Source organism: Benincasa hispida, chromosome 3, assembly GCF_009727055.1.
Source record: "Benincasa hispida cultivar B227 chromosome 3, ASM972705v1, whole genome shotgun sequence".
Lineage (NCBI taxonomy): Eukaryota > Viridiplantae > Streptophyta > Magnoliopsida > Cucurbitales > Cucurbitaceae > Benincasa > Benincasa hispida.
In genome coordinates this window covers 6,567,876-6,588,416 of record NC_052351.1, presented here as the reverse complement: position 1 = coordinate 6,588,416, position 20,541 = coordinate 6,567,876, and the positions used below count along the sequence as shown (strand labels likewise).

The window sequence follows — 20,541 nt, the reverse complement described above, 5'->3', positions numbered from 1 at the left end:
GACCATTCAACTTCGCTAATGGAATTATGATTTGCCAGTTAATTGGTGCTATAGGAAAGACCACTTTGAATGGCGCAAAAAATGTGTCACTAAAAGTTGAAAAATGGCGTTACAAGTATTAGTAACGCCTAAGCACATGTTGTTGTAGCTGCCACAGTAGCTACATAGTTGATAGTTTTAGTAACGTATTCTTCGTGTGCCGCTAAAACGTGACTTTTACTGACGCATGCACTTTACTAAAACCACACCTTATGCGTTGCTAATGGTAATAAAAAGTGGTATTGCATTGTTGTCTCTAAAATAATTTTTAAAGGAAAATGTTTAATTTTCAAATGTTTAATTTCGAAAATAAGTCATTTTGAAAAAAAATTTCACAACTATTCAAAATAGTTTTTAAAGTGTATTTTAACTAGTTTTTAAGATTGTTTTCAAATAAAGGAAAATAAACCAACTTATTTATAAATATAGTAAAATATTACTATTTACCCGTAATAGACTGCGATAGACATCTATAGCAGTAATCTATTAGTGTCAGTTATAGATGTCTATTACGGTCTATCGCGATCTATCACTACTAGAAAGTAATATTTTGCTATATTTGTAAGTATTTTCAATAATTTTATCAATTAAAATAATAACTCTAATTTTTATCAAAGAGTTTAAATAAAAATGATTTTTTTAAAAAAACATTTTTCCTTCCCATGAGTTCAAATAGATCCTTAATCGTAGAAAAAAAAAGCTAATTATGATCATGATGAACGACAACAACGACAACATAAATCGCTGATTTAGAGAAAATAGGATGGGAGGAAAAAAAAATGCTCCATCACAAATATATATAGGAAGTCAGCAAAATACAGTAAGCCAAACATCATAATTTGTTAGTCAATTAACAACTAACATAGTTTTAGGGATCATTTATAACTATTTTTTAAATTTTTTGATATTAAAGTGTCCACTTTAAAATTACACTAGGATAAAAAAAAAAATAAAAACTTATGTCATCCTATAATTTATTATAAATCATAAGATATTGTATACATTTTAACATAAAATATATCCATAAATTAATTAATTATGATTTATTTTTAATTCGTAGGTAATTTATGTTTTATAGATATTTTATATAAACAAATTTTGTGAATCCTTGTTTAAATTGAAATCATATTTCTAAATTTACTACCAAAGTTAAACTATAATTCAGTATATACTGAATTCTTGTTTTCAAAATTTTGTTCATATATAACCAACATAATAAAGCCTAAAGTTTCCAAAGTATCTTTTTAAGTTCATAAAGTGGTAATAATGATCCCAACTTTTAGGTGTGTATTTATGTGTGCATAATACAAGGAAAAAAATTTTATGCAGTCCGAGGTATTGTGCTATGTGTCCAAAATAATTTTTAATTTTTCTTTTTAAGAAAAGAAAAGAGAAGTATAAGGATAGGCTGCATCATTCCCCTATATATACCGAAGTGAGTCTTCCGGCTTCAACTGACCCCTGCTAATTGCCATGAATTCGCTTTTGTCGTTCCTCTTCCTCTCCCTCTGCAGCTCTGCACTTTCTACACCATATAATGCAATTTTCAACTTTGGCGATTCTCTTAGTGATACCGGAAACTTCCTCCGTTCCGGTGCCCTCTCATTTCCAGTCATCGGCAAGCTCCCCTACGGCGAAACCTTCTTCAGACACGCCACCGGCCGCTGCTCTGACGGTCGTTTGGTTATCGATTTCATTGGTAATCTTAATTTCACTCATTTTCTAGTTTTTATTTGAGGAGAAGATCAATTACTGTACAAGCATTGTTTAACTTGTATGTGGGTTTCTAGCGGAGGCATTTGGGTTGCCGCATTTGCCGCCGTATCTGGGTCTGAAACAGGGCCAAAAATTCAGCGGCGGAGTGAATTTTGCGGTGGCTGGAGCCACAGCGTTGGGCGCGGATTTCTTCTATAAAAGGAAAATTGGAACCATACTGTGGACAAACCATTCGCTTACTGTACAACTCGGTTGGTTTAGAAAGCTCAAGTCCTCTCTTTGCACTTCCGCACAAGGTAATGTGTTCTTCATTTTTTATTTTCTTTTTGAGAAAAATATTAGAAAAAAGTGGATTCAGCTATCCATTTTTGGACATTGTTCCTTATAATTGATTTAATTGATATTTATTGTTGTTGGATTATGTTAAGAGTGTGAGAAATACATGAAGAAATCGCTATTTATGGTGGGAGAGATCGGTGGAAACGATTATAACTACGCCTATTTTGTTGGTGGAAGTATTAACGAAATTCAATCTTATGTCCCACTCGTAGTTGAGGCAATTACTACAGCCACCGCAGTAAGTCATTTCCGACTTTACAGTTGTTTCCCCTCACACCTACCATTAATTTGCATTGCATCTTCTATTTGTTTATTGTACAACACTATTATTATTATATAATTGATCCTAATTAATGAAAATATTCATCAACTAAATCATTTAACTTTTAATATTTTTTTATATGACAAATATCTATTATACACCAAAATTGAAGGTCTAGAGATACATATTAAAGTTCAAAGAACTCTTATACACAAACTTTAAAGTTTATAGACTAAAATCTCGTGGTTTAACTTCTTTTTTTTTTTTTCTATTTGATGGTGTTAAGATTATTCGTAATTAGTTAGAAACTCTTTGATGCACCTGAATATTTTTATCGCCAATAACTTTTTTAGTACAACATAATATAAGAGTAAGGGAAATGTAACAATATGGATTTGAACTCTTTGAAGGATAATCTTTTTATTATATTTATATAATACATTTTCAATCCTCAAATAATGATAGGACCCAAACAATATAACAACAACTCAGTAGGATCTCCTCCAAGACAATCAACCAAATAATTGTTCTTTAAAACACTACAAATAAATCACCAAATAATTACCAAGCAATCAACTAATAATGGACCACAATAAATCATAAAGATTCTGGAAGACTAAAAGCAAAAATCACACACGAATTATACATAGAAAACCTCTTGGATGTGAAGAGTAAAAACTACGGAACTTGTGAGGAGCCCACCCTTGTCAACTTCTCTTATTATGATAAAATTGAGGGAAAAGAATCCAAGTCAGTCATACGGAAGTTCACTACCCACCAATACTTTCATACATAAAAGATGAACAATTGAGAAATAAAAAATAATGAAAATCATCCAGTTTTATAAGTTCTGTTGGCAACAATTACAGACAAACCATAGCACTAAACAACAATTCAACCATTCATAATGAGACCCTATGTATCGAAACAGGATGACTAAATTTCAGCACAATCCAACGATTCAAACGTCTGGAATCGACAACTTTGTGGAAGTTGTCATTGAAAAACCGAACTACTGTTTTTCTCTTCGTTTTTCTACCTTTTTTTTCACTCTTTTTTTCTTTAAGTCATCCTCATGTCACATAAAAGAAAATCTAGGGCCTTCAAGATGGGCCAACCTAAAAAATTAGCCCCAACTAGGCTCATAAAACACAAGTTTAAATTAAAGTTTTGCTTGTACAACAAGTGGGCTAGACACCCACAACAATCTCCCCCTCCAGCCTAACACGGGGAAGACTCAATTAGATCCATGATCACTTGAACCTCATCTTGACAAGATTACTACAAAGCCCAATCTTGCTTCTTGGAACTACCTTAGTTAACGTATATGCACTATTATTGTCAATATGGAATTTCTTCAGATTCAATCTCTTCTCTTCAATTACATCTCATAGCCAATCATATTTAATATCAATGTGTATAGTACGAGTATGATACATTAGATTCTTGCTCAAATATATAGCACTCTGACTATCACAAAATATAACATACTCACCTTGCTTCAAACCCAACTCTTGAAGGAATCTTTTAAGCCATAACATCTCCTTGCTTGCTTCCACTGCTGTAATATACTCTACCTCAGTTGTTGAAAATGCTACGCATTTTTGTAGCTAGGATTTCCATGAGATGGCTCCTTTGAAAATGTAAATACATAACCTAAGGTAGACTTTTTGTTATCAAGATCACCTATCATGCCTATATCAGTATATCTTTCAAGCATAGGTTTCCACCTCCATGTCATAAACTCAATTTAGAAGTGCCCTACAAGTATCTGAAGATCCACTTCACTACTTCCCAGTGAGCCTTACCTGGGTTGGATAGAAAACAACTCACTAGACTAACTGCATGTGTAATATCAGGTCTAGTACACACCATAGCATACATCAAAGAACCAACAGTAGAAGAGTAAGGAATAGATGACATAACTTCTTTCTCTTTCTCTGCTATAGGGCAAGCTCTCTTACTTAGCTTAAAGTGAGTTGTCAGCGGTGTACTAACAGGCTTAACATGCTTCATATTGAACATTTCCAACACCCATTCAATATACTTTTCCTAGGATAACCACAATTTCCCAACTTTCCTATCGCGAGCAATCTCTATACCTAAGATTTGCTTTGCAAGACCTAAATCTTTCATGTCAAATGACTTGGACAAGTCTTTCTTCAAATTTTGAATCATATCTATATCTTGTCCAACTATTAACATATCATCTACATATTAAAAAAGAATGATGAAGTTGTCTGTAGGAAACTTTCTAAAATACACACAAGAATCGGTTGTAGTTCATTTATAATCATTGCTTATCATAAATGAATCAAATTTCTCGTACCACTACCTTGGTGCCTGTCTAAGCCCATAAAGACTCTTCTTCAACTTGCAAACAAGTTTATCTCTCCCTTTTTCTTCAAGCTCCATGTATATCTCTTCATCCAAGTCACCATGTAAAAAGGCAGTTTTTACATCAAGTTGCTCTATCTCAAAATCAAGACTTGTTGCTAATCCTAACACTGCTCTGATAGATGTCATTTTGACCACTGGAGAGAAGATATCATCAAAGTCAATGCCTTTTTTCTGATTGCATCCCTTAACAACTAATTTGGCTTTGTACATCCCTATCTTCTCACCATCTTTCCTGTACTTGAAAACTCATTTGTTTTTCAATATTTTCTTGCCCTTTAGAGGCTTCACTAGCTTATAGGTTTCATTCTTTTCCAGAGAATTTATCTCCTTCTCCATTGCATCGAGTCATTGGTCTTTTTCATAATGTGACAAAATCTCTTGATAGTTCTCTAGCTCTCCATGTTCACTAACTAGAATGAACTCTAAGCTTGGATACCTTGTTAAAGGTTTACGCACTCTAGTGGACTTTCGAGCCTCAGTATCCTCCATTTGAGGAATAGATTGCTCCCACTACTTATGAACTTCTCCATGAATCACTTCCTCATATGAATCTTTCTCATGAATTTCTTCATTGGATGAAGACTCATTAAGATCATCATCATCAATATGATCTGGTACATTACCATCAGGTTGTATCTCACCAACATCATCATATACATCATCAACATTCTCATATGTCGGCTGAACAACAGAAGGAGTAGAAGTAGAATCATTAATAGTATCAAAATACAACTCTGAAGTAGAAGTGTACCTTGTACTAAGAAGATCTACACCTTTCTCGTGCTCAAAGAATACTACATCGTTGCTTTTCACTACCTTTTTCTTTTCTGGATCGTAGAGCTTATAACCATACTCTTCATCCCCATACCCAACAAAAACACATGGATTGGTCTTCAAATCAAGTTTTGATCTCTGTTCCTTAGGCACATGCATGTATGCCTTGTTGCCAAAGACTCTGAGATGTAAATAAATGGGATCATGTCCCTTTCATGCTCTTTCTGGAATGTCTAGACCAAAAGGAATTGATGGAGATCAATTAATCAAATACATGACACATTGCACTGCTTCACCCCAAAATGTCTTAGGAAGATCAGACATTCTAAGCATACTTCTCACCTTTTCCATAATGGTTCTATTCATCCTCTCAGCAACTCCACTATATCGTGGTGTGTCAGGCTCTATCTTCTCATGTCCAATACCATGTTATGAACAATAATACTTGAACTCATTCGAAGTATATTCACCACCATTGTCAGATCAAAGACACTTCAATTTTCTCTCGATCTCCCTTTCTATCATGACACAAAACTTCCTAAAGATCTTGAATACTTGGCTTTTTGTCTTCAACATATATACCTAAGTTCTTCAAGTAGCATCATCAATAAAAGTGACAAAATATTTATTATCACCAAGTGAATCCACCTCAATTGGCCCACAAATATCAAAATGTATTAACTCCAATTTTCCTTGCCTTCTAGTGGACTTCCCAGAAAAGAAAATTCTAGTTGCTTACCTACCAAACAATGATCACAAGGTTCAAGAGAAAATGTTTTATCAATAAGGATAAGATATTTACCTATCAACAATTTAGTCCTCTTGTCATTCATAAGCCCTAACTTTTTATGCTACAAATTTGAAGAATTCTTTTCTTCTACTACATTCAACTCAAAAGATTATATGCTCAAGTTTGTTTTATACCAAGAGCAACACAACTCACCTCGAGCAACTATTATTGAACCCTTCGACAATCTCCACTTACCATCACAAAAGGCATGCAAAAATCCTTATTGATCAAGGACATTTGCAAACATGAAGTTAAGGCATAAATCAGGAATATGAAGCACATTCTTTAATGTAAGCGTGCACCTAACATTTGTCTTCACACGAATATCACCTAACCCTGCTAGTTGAGCTCTTGTTTCCTATCTTCACACTACCAAAGTCACAAGATTGATAGTTCATGAAATACTCTCTTTTGGAAACACAATGGTATGAAGCACCCGAATCTACCACTCACTCCGTGTTTAAACTTTCTACATGATGACACTCACTGGTTTCACAAATCAATGTGACAATATTATCACTCTGATAAATAATTGTTACGGTATTTTTATCATCTTCCTCCTTTTGTGAGTCTTGCTTTTTACTTTGTTCTTTCTTCCAACGATAGCAAAACTTTTTTTATATGGCCAGACTTGTTATAGTAATGACATGTCCTAGTATCTTTGTCTCTAGACTTGGACCTCCATTTTAAGTTACTAAGGTCTTTAGGTCATTTACTCTTATTTCTTCCACGATTCTCAACAACAAGAGCATGTGAATTATCAACTCCCATCTCATTTCTTCTTATCTCTTCATTGAACATGATTTGTTTGATAACATCCAAAGACAAAACATCTTTTGGAGTAGAGTTACTAATAGTCACAACCAAGGTTTCCCAACTGTCCGACAAAGAACTCAACAAGAACAAAGCCTGCAATTCATCATCAAAATCAATCAACTTATTAATAATGTCCTGAAAGTCACTCAAGTGCTCAGAAACAAACTTCCCGCCCTTCAATTTCAAATTAACAAGTTGCTTGATTAAAGAAGTTTTGTTATGTGCGGTCTTCTTTTCATAAATGCCTTCTAATTTCTTCCACAACTCATATGGGTCGGACTCCTTAGACACATGGTTGAAAATGCTAATATCAACTCACTACCTATAAGTCGCCAAAGTTTTTCTCTTTAACTTTCCATTATTTTTTTCTTCCATTTTCTTTGGTTTTGTAGGTTTAGAAATTGTTTCATCTGCTTTTGTGGTTGTTTCAATTTGATCAAATAAATCTTTGCAATATAACAAATCCTCCATCACAGGTCTCCAGAGGGAATAATTGATTGATGTCAATTTTATCATCGAACTACCTCCACCATTACTAGTAGATTCCATAACGATGATTAAATCAAAACTCGCTTTGATACCAACTGACAGAACCCAAACAATATAACAACAACGCACTAGGATCTCCTCCAAGACAATCAACCAGATAATTGTTCTCCAAAACACCACAAATAAATCACCAAATAATTACCAAGAAATCAACCAACAACGGACAACAATAAACCATAAAAATTCTGGAAGACTAAAAGCAAAAAGCACATACGAATTATACGTGGAAAACATCTTCGATGTGAAGAGTAAAAACCACGGGACTTGTGAGGAGTCCAATCTTGTCAAATTGAGGGATAAAGAATCCAAATCAGATATACAAAAGTTCATTACCCACCAATATATTTATTAACACTTGATAGATAAAAAAGAATGAAAATCACCTAGTTTTATGGCAGTGATCACAGACAAACCAGAGCTCCAAACAAGATGACCAAATTTCAACACAATCCAATAGTTCAAACTTCGACAATCAACAACTTTGTGGAAGCTGTCATTGAAAAATTGAACTGTTGTCTTTCTCTCCGATTTTCTACCTATTTTTTTCACTCCTTTTTCCCTTAAGTCATTCTCATGTCATATAAAAGAAAACCTCGGACTTTCAAAATAGGTCAATTAAAAAAATTAGCCTCATTCACAAAACACAAATTTAAAATAAAATCTTATTTGTACAATAAGTGGACTGGACAACCATAACAAATAATACGGAAACCTAGGTGCAGGACGGTCTGTGAGTATTTTTGCAGTCCAAACACGTGGCAAAATATCACCTACCCATGTTTTATCAGTTTTTTATTTAAAAAATGTCTATTGCACCATTGACATCAGATCACGTTAGTTTTTTTTTAAAAAAATCCTAAACAAAAAATCTTTTCAGCGCGTTTTTTTTTTTCTCTTCCCCGTTTCCCCATTTTTTTTTTAAATCTCTTTTCTTTATTCCAATGTATTTTATCTTTCCAGATTTTTCTTGATTTTTGTTTTTTTTTTCTTATTTTTTCTTGGCAATTTTTTTTGCGAAAATAATCAACAAAGGCCAACAGAAATTATTAGTTCAGGTTTTTGTAAGGTATTCAAATTTTCTTTTCAGATTGTTAATTCATGAATAACCCAAAATTACTTTTTCAATTAATTGTACACCTAGTTACACATAATTGTATATTGTAGGCATTATTTTCTTCCTTAATACTATCAATTATACAGTTATATAGTTTTACTATACAAAATCCGTAGCAACTATTCAAAAGCTAATTCAATTGGCCAATACTCTCTGAAAGAATTTAGAGATTAGAATCCACCCCTTGTGAACTACAAGCCGACTTGTCAATTAAAAATGTAAGACTTAAAATAATAATGTAACAAAAGAATCACTACTGAAATATTATGTTATATAATTATATCTAATTGTCTCATTTAAAATTATTCAAAATAAACTTGAACAAAATACATTAATGATCTAAGTCATCAATCTGTAACGGATTAGATTTTTGTTAGCAATTACTAATGTTTCCAAAAAAAAAAAAACCCATTAACAAATAGTCTCTATAAATGTGACTATTATGTTTTGAATAGGAAGTTAACCAAAAGTAATTGAGTGAATAATATATTGTTTTGCGTATCAATATAATTAATAAAATTTTTATTGGATTTTATTGATTTCGTTATTTAAAAGAATATGAAAAGAAAAATAAGAGAAAAATACAAAAAGCAAGAAAAATCTAGAAAGTTAAAAAAAGTTGGAATAGAAAATTGGAACCAGAGGCGGATTTAGTATGGGCTCAAGGGAGCTCGAGCTCTCCCTCAATTTTATGCTTAGTTTGCCATGTTGTCGGGTTGCAAAGATACACAACTCAACATGCATTAAATTTTCCTCATATTATCTATGCTTAGTTCTTAAACATTTTAGTTGTGAGTGTCTTTGCAAACGAATCATCAATGTTGTGCTCTAAGGCTATCTATTTGACGATTACGTCTCTTCCTTGCATTATCTCTCTGGTTCATCAATTCTTTGACCGTTTGTTGACCAAGAGAGTTGATATGATTGTTATATTAACATAAAATAATAAAGGAAATACAGGAAATATAGAGCTTTGCTCCGATCATACTGTACCAATAATATAACAAAAAATAATTTTTCCTTAAAAAAAATAAACTTATAAAGGCGTAAAATTATAGTGGTGCATTTCTATTGGTGCAAGGCACCGAGTTTTTCCGAATAATATTGATTTATGTAAGATTTTGAATTTGGGGCAGGCGTTGATAGAGGAAGGAGCGGTGGAGTTGGTGGTACCGGGAAATTTGCCGATTGGCTGCTCCGCCGTGTACTTAACTCTGTTTCAGAGCCCAAACAGAGCAGATTACGATGAACATGGATGTTTGAAGGCATTCAACGATTTCGCCAAATATCACAACAATCATCTTAAACGAGCCGTACACGCCCTCAGAACCAAATATCCCTTCGCCAGAATCGTGTATGCCGACTATTACGGTGCCACGATTCCATTAGTCCACGCTCCTAAACATCACGGTAAGTTTGTTTAATCCAAAGCCAATGCTGATTCCTCAATAAATCGATCAACAGACGATAAAAGAGAGGATATTATTGCAGGGTTTTACGAGGGGCCTCTAAAAGCGTGCTGCGGAGGAGGAGGGCCGTACAATTTCAATAACTCGGCAAGGTGTGGGCACATCGGATCAAAGGCATGTGAAAATCCTGGGTCGTATGTGAACTGGGATGGGATACACTTGACAGAGGCTGCTTATAGCTTCATTGCCAAGGCTTTGCTTCATGCCCTTCCTCCTCTTGTTACCTAGAGAAAACTTGGCCTTAAATTTGCTTAATTAACAGAGTTATTTTGGAAAAGTAGACAAGCTGGACATGCATGTAGGCCTTGAAAATGTTTCCGATTGCATTCAATATCTCAATTAAAGAGATTTGAGTTTGTACCATAATAAAATCGGATTACACTTATTTTGTGTCGTTATATCCTTGTAAAGATATTGATATTAATGACAGTTTAAAAAAATCTAGTAATTAAACTTTTAATAACAATATTAATTCTCAACAATAAAACTTTGTAGACATTTTATAAACTGTCACTGTGAAAATCCTCAAATTAGCTTATTATTGTAGTGTTATGACTATTGATGACAATAATAAAATGTCAAAAAAGATATATAATGACATTTTTTTTGTCAAGAATATATAAGCGATAACACTTTATTGTCAAAAATATTTGAATCAAGATAAATACTTTAGGTTGACAAATGTTTTCTCACCACATATTGTTATTCTCACAAAATTTCGTATTTATAACATTTTTATATTGTTAGTAAAATACATATCTTGATAGTTTGTTGTTTTTTTAACCTTGTCATTACACATGATGTACATCATCAACTAGTCTTATTTTGACAAAAACAAATAAGTACAAACATAAATTAGAACCTTCATATATAACAATAAAGTTGATAACGTTTTTACAAAGAAACTAAGTACAGACAAACTAATAACCAAATTTGGTAAACTTTTTACAAAGAAACTAAATACAACAAGGTATTGTTACATGTGACTATATTAAGTTTTGTCACTTACCAAACTTCAATTACTTACTTGGTAGCTTCACCACTTCAGTTGGTTCGTGCAAGACCTAGTAAAAACACAACATTCATTTTAGAAGTCAACTCAATGCATCAACGTCAACGACAATCATAATAAATCTATTTAGCTTGTAACTTTGAAGAACTAACAACAACCAAAGAGAATTCTAATTTGACTAACAAATAAACCAATATTTTTAATTGCAACAAAACGTTTAAATTCAAGAAGCATCCGTGATACAAATTTTGGAATGAAGTGATTTATAAAGTCAAAAGAATTCACTCACTTCATTATTTCAATTTAGTCATGAAAGACATGAATAGTCATGAAGGAGAATAGTCACAACTAAACACATAGTAGCAACGAAACACATGAATAGTCATGAAGGCTGTTAAATCTCAACAAAAAATTAAGTTTTAAATGTCAAATAGAAGGAGAAAGAACTTTCAATTGGCCATTGAATATACAAATTAAATTTACGCACAAATGAATAATAATCCAATACTTATGATTGAACCATCAACGCGAAAAGATTTCCTTAGAGCAAAACAATACTTCATAAGAATAATTATCAAAACATTATCGCAGGTAACTAAGAAGTCTTCAAAGTAATTTTGGTTGCAAAATTAGAAGACTTGAACTATATACGATATATATTTTTGGATTCTACATGTGAATGATTTTTAGAATATTAGATTCATCTGGTTTAATTTGCTCATTTGCTAATTGTGAAATTTAATTTGTAGTCGAGTTCAAAAGGTAAATTTCGTAAGTTGTTTAAAGTTTATATGGCATGTAGGATTAGTAAACACATAATTTTGGTATAATTTTAATATTTTTCAATTTTATCCCTTTTTATGACATTTAAGAAGGGGTAATTTTTCATTTACTGGGAGGCTATTTAAAGCCTTGTCTGTAGGTTGTTCAGAAGTTTAAGTTTTACGATGAATTGAATTTAGTCTTTGAGTTTCTTTTTTCGAGAGCTTCTTCAATTTTTACAATTTATGTGTTGAGTTGCTTGCCAAGAATATTCATGTGGGATTGATCATCCTATTTGTGGAGTATTTGAATCTTAGGGCAATGAACTTGTTCATGTTTCAAGATATTTGACTTATAGCAATCCATGTCTAACCTAATCCTTAAGGTTGAAAACAAGTTGATTTGAGCGTTTTAGTGATTGAGAATTAAGGGTTCTCATCCCAAAAGAGTTTTCATATCAATGTCCAAAGTGATCAAGAAACTAAGATGAAAAATTATTCAATGATTATGGCATTCATAATAACTAATAGATCATGAAGTTTAAAAAAATTTGCAACCATCCTAAATAATCATGAAATATAGATTTGATATATTTTTTTTATTCTCTCATACATCATGTAACACCCAGGCTTCCACAAGATTCCATGAATTGAAGGATGAACTCATACTTGAAACCTTGGAGGTGAAATTTTGGCTAAGTGTTTGAACTATACTTTAGAGGAAGAATCAGTATTTAGAAAAATTTCTAAGTGTTGGAAGCATGTGGTTGACTTAGGAGTAAAGTATGTGTTGGACTAGAAGAGAAGAGGAGAAAAAAAGTTTGGTCAAGTATTGAAGAGAAAAGATGGGGTACAAAAGTTGGAAGCATAGTTAAGCATTTAGAAGGGATAAATGTGCTTAAACACATAGGGAAAAGATGAATCATGCGTTGGAGCCTTGGAAGTGAGGGTTGAACGCATTGTTGGAGCTAATGTCCTAAATCGAGTGTATCTTGTAGTTTGTAAAGACAAATTATATATTTAATAAAATATGAGGTATTTTAGAAAATGTTTAGACTGCATTAAATCAATCCAATAAACTAAGATTCAAGATTATTTTATGAAACTTAAACATGTATGTGGAGACATACAAGTGGATCACGTTTAAGTGATAACCTAAACGACTTGTAGTAGATGGATAAGATTAGATACCTTATCTTGGTGACACTACGAATACGGCCTGCCTTGTAGATTCTACAATTTTTTACAATTTTTGTAAAGTGCTACAAATGATTTAATCCTAATCGTTCATGTGGAGACATGCGAGCGGGAGTATTCTATACAAAGAGTTTGTATAAAACCGGATCGCGAAATGAATAGTCTCTATATAACACCATTGCTAGAAGAGACTTACATTTCACTAGGATGACCATAGGTGACTTGACCTTAATTCTGAGTGAATTGTAAACTCCTATCTATGAGGACAATCCTTTGATTTATATGGGTGGGAGTGGCCTTGTTAGCTGACTCAACAAGCCTAATATTTTGGGGACTTGTCCGAGTAGGGAGCTGAGAATACAACTATATAAGATGGAATTTACTCCTTTCCCGACCTTAGGGAAAGTAGATAAATTGTTCATTTAGCTGATTCTGGGTTTTGAACATTGAAGCCTTAACCTTTCACTGGCTCAAGAGATGTTAGTCTATAGTTGGATTATAAACTATTTGTTCATTAGAGGGATGGTATTTAAAAAGTTAGATGTAATTACAAGGGAAAAACAATATTTTGACCCACTTATTGTTATAAGCAATTTGTGAAGAGTCAACTTACTACTATCGGTCTTTAATAGAGTGATCGGTAATTAATGAAAATTGATTAATTTAATTAAAGAGTTTAATTAATTAATCTTATATCATTGAAGGTTCTAATTTGTAGGTCCATAAGGTCCCTTTGTTAGCTCACTAAAGATATACAAGAGCAATGATTTGAATTGTTCAAATCAATTGTATATTAATGAGATTAATATAATATGGTTAATTATAGAGGTGATCTATAATTAAGAGAGAAAAATATTTGAATAAGATTCAAATATTAAAGAGATATATACGTATAAATATGTGATGATTATATGTTGATTAATTATATATTAAATATGATTTAATATAGTCGTTTAATTGATTAATTAATAGTTAGTTAATTAATTGATTAATTTTTTAGAAGTAGAGATAAATAAACATGTGATGTTTATTTATTAATTAATTAATTATATAAGTTAAATTGGATTTAATATATATGGATATGTAATTATTGGACTAATTAATTAAATAAAAGTTATTTAATTAAATTGGAACTACCATGTTTGTGACACATTGAATTGGGAATTCTGAATCCTAGTCTTCTAGTATCCAATTCTTGGGATCCTAGAGAATAACAAGGTTTCACTTACGATGGTGTCCCTTGATTATTGAAGAGACGTTCTGGAGAAGACGCAAAGGGAATCGTGAATAATTTGGGAATCTACAAAGGTAAGGTTTAGTTCTTCCCTCTTTTCTTCTCTTAAATGCATGCTAATCTTAATTGTTTATCCTACACCATATTTTTTTTCTTATGTAAAATCGAAAACAAAATTGTTAGGCAATCAAACGCTTTCGTTTGGGATTCGATCCCTTCACGCATAGCCACTGGAGAAGTGGAAATGTGACTAAGTTTTTAGACTATGCTTTGGAAGGAGTTTGGAGACTTAGGAAAACCTCTAAGTGGTGAAACTAGGCATGCAAAAGTTGGGGTGTAAGTTGAAAGTCTGGTATATTAAGAAGTATGAATTTTTTACTAAGTGTTGAAAATAAGAAGTTCAACTCGTAGCATAGTCGAGTAGAACCCTAAAAGCACTATGTTGAACGTATGCTAGATCAAGAAAGGACCACCTTAGATACATGCTTGAGCCAACCTAGACGATTAGGGTTGAGATGGACACATGGTGTGTTTAGGGTGAGAATTTGGCTAAGTGTTGGACGACTCATTAGACACACACCCTAGTAGAGGCATGTTGGATGCATAGAGGATGGAAGATGGAGTGGTTGGATGCATGCCTTGAGGAAAGGGCACAATTGGATGCATATATATCTGTCTCTTATACACATCTAGATGTGTATAAGAGACAGATTTATAGGTGTATGTATGTATATACAACTTTCCTTAATCCTTGTTAAATTTCAAAACCCCAAATAAATATAAAAAGAATTTCCTTTTATTTTCCTTAATATCCAAATCTATTTGGATTTCGATAAACATATACACTTATTTATATTTCATAACTCTTTCTAAACCCAACATAAAATTAATCTCCCAAATTTTAAATTGCAAATATCTCTCAATAATTTAAATCCTTTCAAAATTTCAAATCCCAACAAATATCAATGTAATCAAATTCCAAGATCCATTTTAAATCCCAAAATTCAAATCTTCTCCAAAATAAAATCCAAAAGTAAAACCGAACCAATCATAATAACTCAATTGTCTAAATTTTGACTTGGAAAAGTTTAAAATTAAACGACATAAAAATCCAATAATTGAAGAAAATTAAATTGAATTTAACTCGGGATGTTACAGAGTTTTTTAAGCTAAGTATAGGATTGGTATGACAACCTTAGAAGGTGTGAATACGGTTTATTAAGAATAATTAATTTTTTTTTTGATAATGTAGACTCTATTAAGCAAATTATCAACCAACTTGTTGTTAGAAATTAAGTTAAAAAATTATTTTATGGAAATATTTCAACTCAAAAGTAATCAAGAAATTAATAATAATACTTTAAGGTGCCCTTATTTTGATTTTAATAACAAGATTGGTAATATTCTAAAAGAAAAAACAATATGGTAATAGATATAGAAATTTAATAACTATCAATCAAAATAAGTCAAAATGAGCCATTAATTTCAAGATGAGGTGAAATTAATTTCAAACAATAAAATATAATAAAAATTAATTACAAAATTAAATAATAGAGAGATAAGAAACTGATACCATAAATTTTATAGAGGTAATTGTTGTCAGAAGTCTTAAATATAGAATGTACTTCATTGAGTTTAAAAACTAATGAATAAAGAGAATATTCTTTGTTACTACAGTAAGTCCTAGTTGTTTGATGTAATATAAGTTTTGATTCTTTTTTTTTTTTATCGGATTGGCTCATGCTAGAAATGGGTTTGTCCCTCTCATTTCCTTCCAGATTTGCTTTGAACTTGTGGTGGATTAACCCACAATCGGCCATGGGGTCACAAGGATCTGATTCTCAAACAGGGCAATGATAGACAGACATCGCTAATTCTCTTCCTAGTCCTAGTATTCTGAAATCCTTTTTTCCAGGATCTCGTATGACTAATCCACAATTCCCAGCTTAATAGAGTCTAGCCTATGTTCTTCTTTAGATCCCTTGTTTCATTCCGATAGTATCATAAATCGAGTCAATGCAGAGGAAATGAATGCATTTTCATACTATTAAGTAATTGAAATAGATAAAACATATTCTGCATTATACAACTGCTCTTCTTCATTTTTAAGCTCCTCTTGGATATTTCACTAGAAACGTTTGACTCTTTCCATGAGTTATTCGAATTGCTACAAGTTCTTCTTCCAGGAATAAGTACAAAATTGTTCCTTTTCATGGTTGATAATCAAACGTCTACAACAACTCTTTTACGAAATCAAGAGCAACTCTTACAAAAGTGGAAAAATTGAATAATATACTTGTCAAACTCTATAAAAGAGTGGATTTACAAATTTTAGTTCACAACAACTCAATCCTCACAATACATAAATCTCTTTTAAAATAAGATGAAAAGAAGAAAATTAAAGTTTAGAGAAAGAAACCATGGAAGTTTTATATTTTTGAAAAGGATTAAAAATTATGAAGATTTGGAAAAGAAGATGTTTTTAAAAGGAGGGGAAGTAAAAACTAAACTTAGTTTAGGTTTTTAGAAATTCAAAGTTGAGATTAGAAGTAAAGAAAATAATAAAAACAAATTTAAAAATCCAAACGTGCTCCATGGAGGCTATTTAGACCGTTAGAAGCATATATATATATTAAATTCAGTTTTTAAAAAAACCGCCAGAAGAATCCCATGTGTGTGATTCTTCCAATGCTAACAAGTTGATCCAATTCTTGATTTGGCAACTAAATTTATTTCGATTATAACTTTTACTATTGAATTGTGATTCGAGTAATTCAAATTACGTTAGATTCATTATTCGGAGTTCTAAACAATAAATATTTTGAAAGGTTCAAATTGATAATAAATTAATTCTAATTTATTATCCTAAAAAATGCTAATTATTTATTTATTAATATTAATTAATTTGAGATTAATAACAGGAAAAAAAAATCAACCCTAAGTTTATTATTGTAATTGTTTTAACTCTTTATTTAGTTAGATGAGTTAGCACCAAATTGGATTAACAACTTCTTTGTCCTCTCTCTTATTATTTCATCTTAAGAAATTGTTTGGCTCCAACTTAAAGTGAGTAGAGTAGACTATGGTTCAAATTCATCTTTGTTATATGTATACTATTTCTGCGTATATATATGCTCACCCCCCCAGTCTTCAAGCTTCAACTGACCACTGCTAATTGCCATGAATTCACTTTTGGCCTTCCTCTTCCTATGCTTTTGCTTCTGCAGCTCTGCACTTTCTAGGCCATATAATGCAATTTTCAACTTCGGCGATTCTCTTAGCGACACCGGAAACCTTCTCCGTTCTCGTTCCCATGCAGTTCCAGCCATCGGCAAGCTCCCCTACGGCGAAACCTTCTTCAGACACGCCACCGGCCGTTGCTCTGACGGTCGTTTGGTTATCGATTTCATTGGTATTTGTCTTAATTTCCGTCATTTCTGGGTAATGATTTGAGGATAAGATCAATTACTGTATAAGCATTGTTTAACTTGTAAGTGGGTTTTTTAGCGGAGGCATTTGGGTTGCCGCATTTGCCGCCGTATCTGGGTCTGAAACAGGGACAAAATTTCAGCCGCGGAGTGAACTTTGCGGTGGCCGGAGCCACGGCGTTGGACGCGGATTTCTTCTACAAAAGGAAAAGTGGAATCATACTTTGGACCAACCATTCGCTTACTGTACAACTTGGTTGGTTTAGAAATCTCAAGTCCTCTCTTTGTACTTCCACACAAGGTAATCCGTTCGTCATATTCTTCCTTTTCTTTTCAGAAAAACATCATAAAAAATAGGCTTTGGCAATTAAAAATGAAGAACAATGTTTCCCTTAAACAGAGTACAGAGAATTCCAAGAGACTGTAGGTCGGCGGTGAAATTTTCTATATGTATTCAATAGGGGTGAACACCCAGTAGCAACTGGGGATTGGACTATCATTGATATTTAATGTTGCTGAATTATGATGTGTATTTGGTTGAAGAGTGTGACAAATACATGAAGAATTCGTTGTTTATGGTGGGAGAGATCGGTGGAAACGATTATAACGACGCCTATTTTGTTGGTGAAAGTATTAGTGAAGTTCAATCTTTTGTCCCACTTGTAGTTGAGGCAATTACTGCAGCCACCGCTGTAAGTCATATCCGACGTTACACTTGTTTGACCACACACACACCCACCCTTAATTTGAATTGCATCTTCTTCCTGCCTCTTCTTTTATTTTTTTAATTAAGTATTACCTTATTACCGTTGGTATTATATAATTGAGGCTAATTAATGAATAATAATCTACCTAATCAATTAATTTTTAACCTAGCATAATAGATATTAGATACAAAATTGAAGAGTTAAAAACTCACAAAATACTTATTAAAGTTTAGAGATTTAATAGACGCAAATTTTAAAGTATGTAGAATAAACTCTCATGCTTCAACTTCTTTTTTCCTATCTCATAGTACTCTACTTAGGAAGTCTTTGGCACATCTACCTAATCCCTATCACCAAAAACTTTTTTTATTTAGTTCAACTAATGTAAGATGATGGATTGAACCTTATTCTTTTCAGTGATAAATTGTAATACACAGCTCATCCAGTAAAAATCTTCTATGTGGTAGTATATTTTTTATTTTTTTATGTATAAAAAGAGGAATATATATAGATTAGATGCAACCTAGATACACTTACTTTAATATATAGTATAATTTCTCAAATATTACCATCTCCATTAACCCTTATCGATAAGGAAAAGAAATTGAAGTGCATTCATCTTTTTTCAGTCTATTTAAGTGGGTCGAATCACAGTGATAAATGTAACAAACTCTTATTCCTTCTTGATTGTAGAAAAAAATATATATTTTTTCTGATGTGTTGTTAAAATGGAGGGCAAAAACATGGGGAAGCGTAGAATGAAGCAGTATATTGTAGGGATCCGACATTTTGGTCAATATTGATTGATGTAAAAATTTTGAATTTGGGGAGCAGGCGTTGATAGAGGAAGGGGCGGTGGAACTGGTGGTACCGGGAAATTTGCCGATTGGCTGCTCCGCCGTGTACTTAACTCTGTTTCAGAGCCCAAACAGAGCAGATTACGATGAAAATGGATGCTTGAAGGCATTCAACGATTTCGCCAAATATCACAACAATTATCTTAAACGATCCCTACATGCGCTCAGAACCAAATATCCCTTTGCCAAAATCATGTATGCCGACTATTACGGCGCCACGATTCCATTACTCCACGCTCCGAAACATCACGGTGGGTTTTGTTTAATCCAAAGGCAATGCCGATTCCTAAATAAATTGATCAAAACAATAAAGAAAGGGTCGATATTGCAGGGTTTTACGAGGGGACTCTAAAAGCGTGCTGCGGAGGAGGAGGGCCGTACAATTTCAATAAATCGGCAAAGTGCGGCGATGTCGGGTCAAAGGCGTGTGAAAATCCTGGGTCGTACGTGAGTTGGGATGGTTTACACTTAACAGAAGCTGCTTATAGCTTCATTGCCAAAGCTTTCCTTCAGTCCCTTCCTTCTCTTGTTGCCTAGAAACAAAAAGAACTTAGGCCTTAAATTTAAAAATGTTGATTATTTGGGAATCAGTTTATGAAGTGTACTTTCAATATTTATTTTTTTTAAATTGTTTAAATAAAAATGAGTTTTTTGAAACACATTTTTTTTCTCAAATCAATTCAAAGTAGTTTGAATTAATGGGGGAATGAATTTTCAAAACTAGAGAAGCTGGACATGTAGCAGTTAGGCTTCGTAACGGTTTCTAATTGCTTGTGGATTAATGTCGGAATTAAATAGCATTCAATTTCAATTTAAGAAATTTTAGTGAGTATCTTGTTTAGGAGAAAAACGATACAATACAACCAAACGACTACCCTAGAGCCCAATAGAATATAATTCAATTGTCATCAAGAGTGTTGGTAACGATGAAGTTCGTGGTTCGAATTCTCCTACTCCTAATTGTACATAAAAATAAAAATCACTAGAAAGTCATACGACATAGACAACTGTCAAAATAACACACACGATCTAGATCGTCTCACCTCTAAATTTGTATGAATCAACATTCAACTTCCA

At 32.6% G+C, this 20,541-nt stretch overlaps 1 protein-coding gene across 3 annotated transcripts; it reads left to right on the top strand.

The window, feature by feature from the left end:
• The first annotated feature begins 1,373 nt into the window (after nt 1-1,373).
• On the top strand, nt 1,374-20,003 carry LOC120073730 (GDSL esterase/lipase At5g45910). 3 transcript variants are annotated; one of them, XM_039026545.1, is made up of 5 exons: nt 1,374-1,738; nt 17,980-18,201; nt 18,444-18,592; nt 19,442-19,715; nt 19,796-20,003. In XM_039026545.1, the coding sequence occupies exons 1-5, from the start codon at nt 1,513-1,515 to the stop codon at nt 19,999-20,001; spliced, it is 1,077 nt and encodes a 358-aa protein (XP_038882473.1). In that variant the 5' UTR covers nt 1,374-1,512; the 3' UTR covers nt 20,002-20,003. The 3 variants fall into 3 exon arrangements, with proteins under 3 accessions (XP_038882473.1, XP_038882472.1, XP_038882471.1); XM_039026544.1 differs by lacking the exons at nt 17,980-18,201; nt 18,444-18,592; nt 19,442-19,715; nt 19,796-20,003 and adding exons at nt 1,830-2,051; nt 2,184-2,332; nt 9,936-10,209; nt 10,291-10,742 and having other exon boundaries at nt 1,382-1,738; XM_039026543.1 differs by lacking the exon at nt 1,374-1,738 and adding an exon at nt 17,619-17,884.
• Nucleotides 20,004-20,541: the final 538 nt, after the last annotated feature.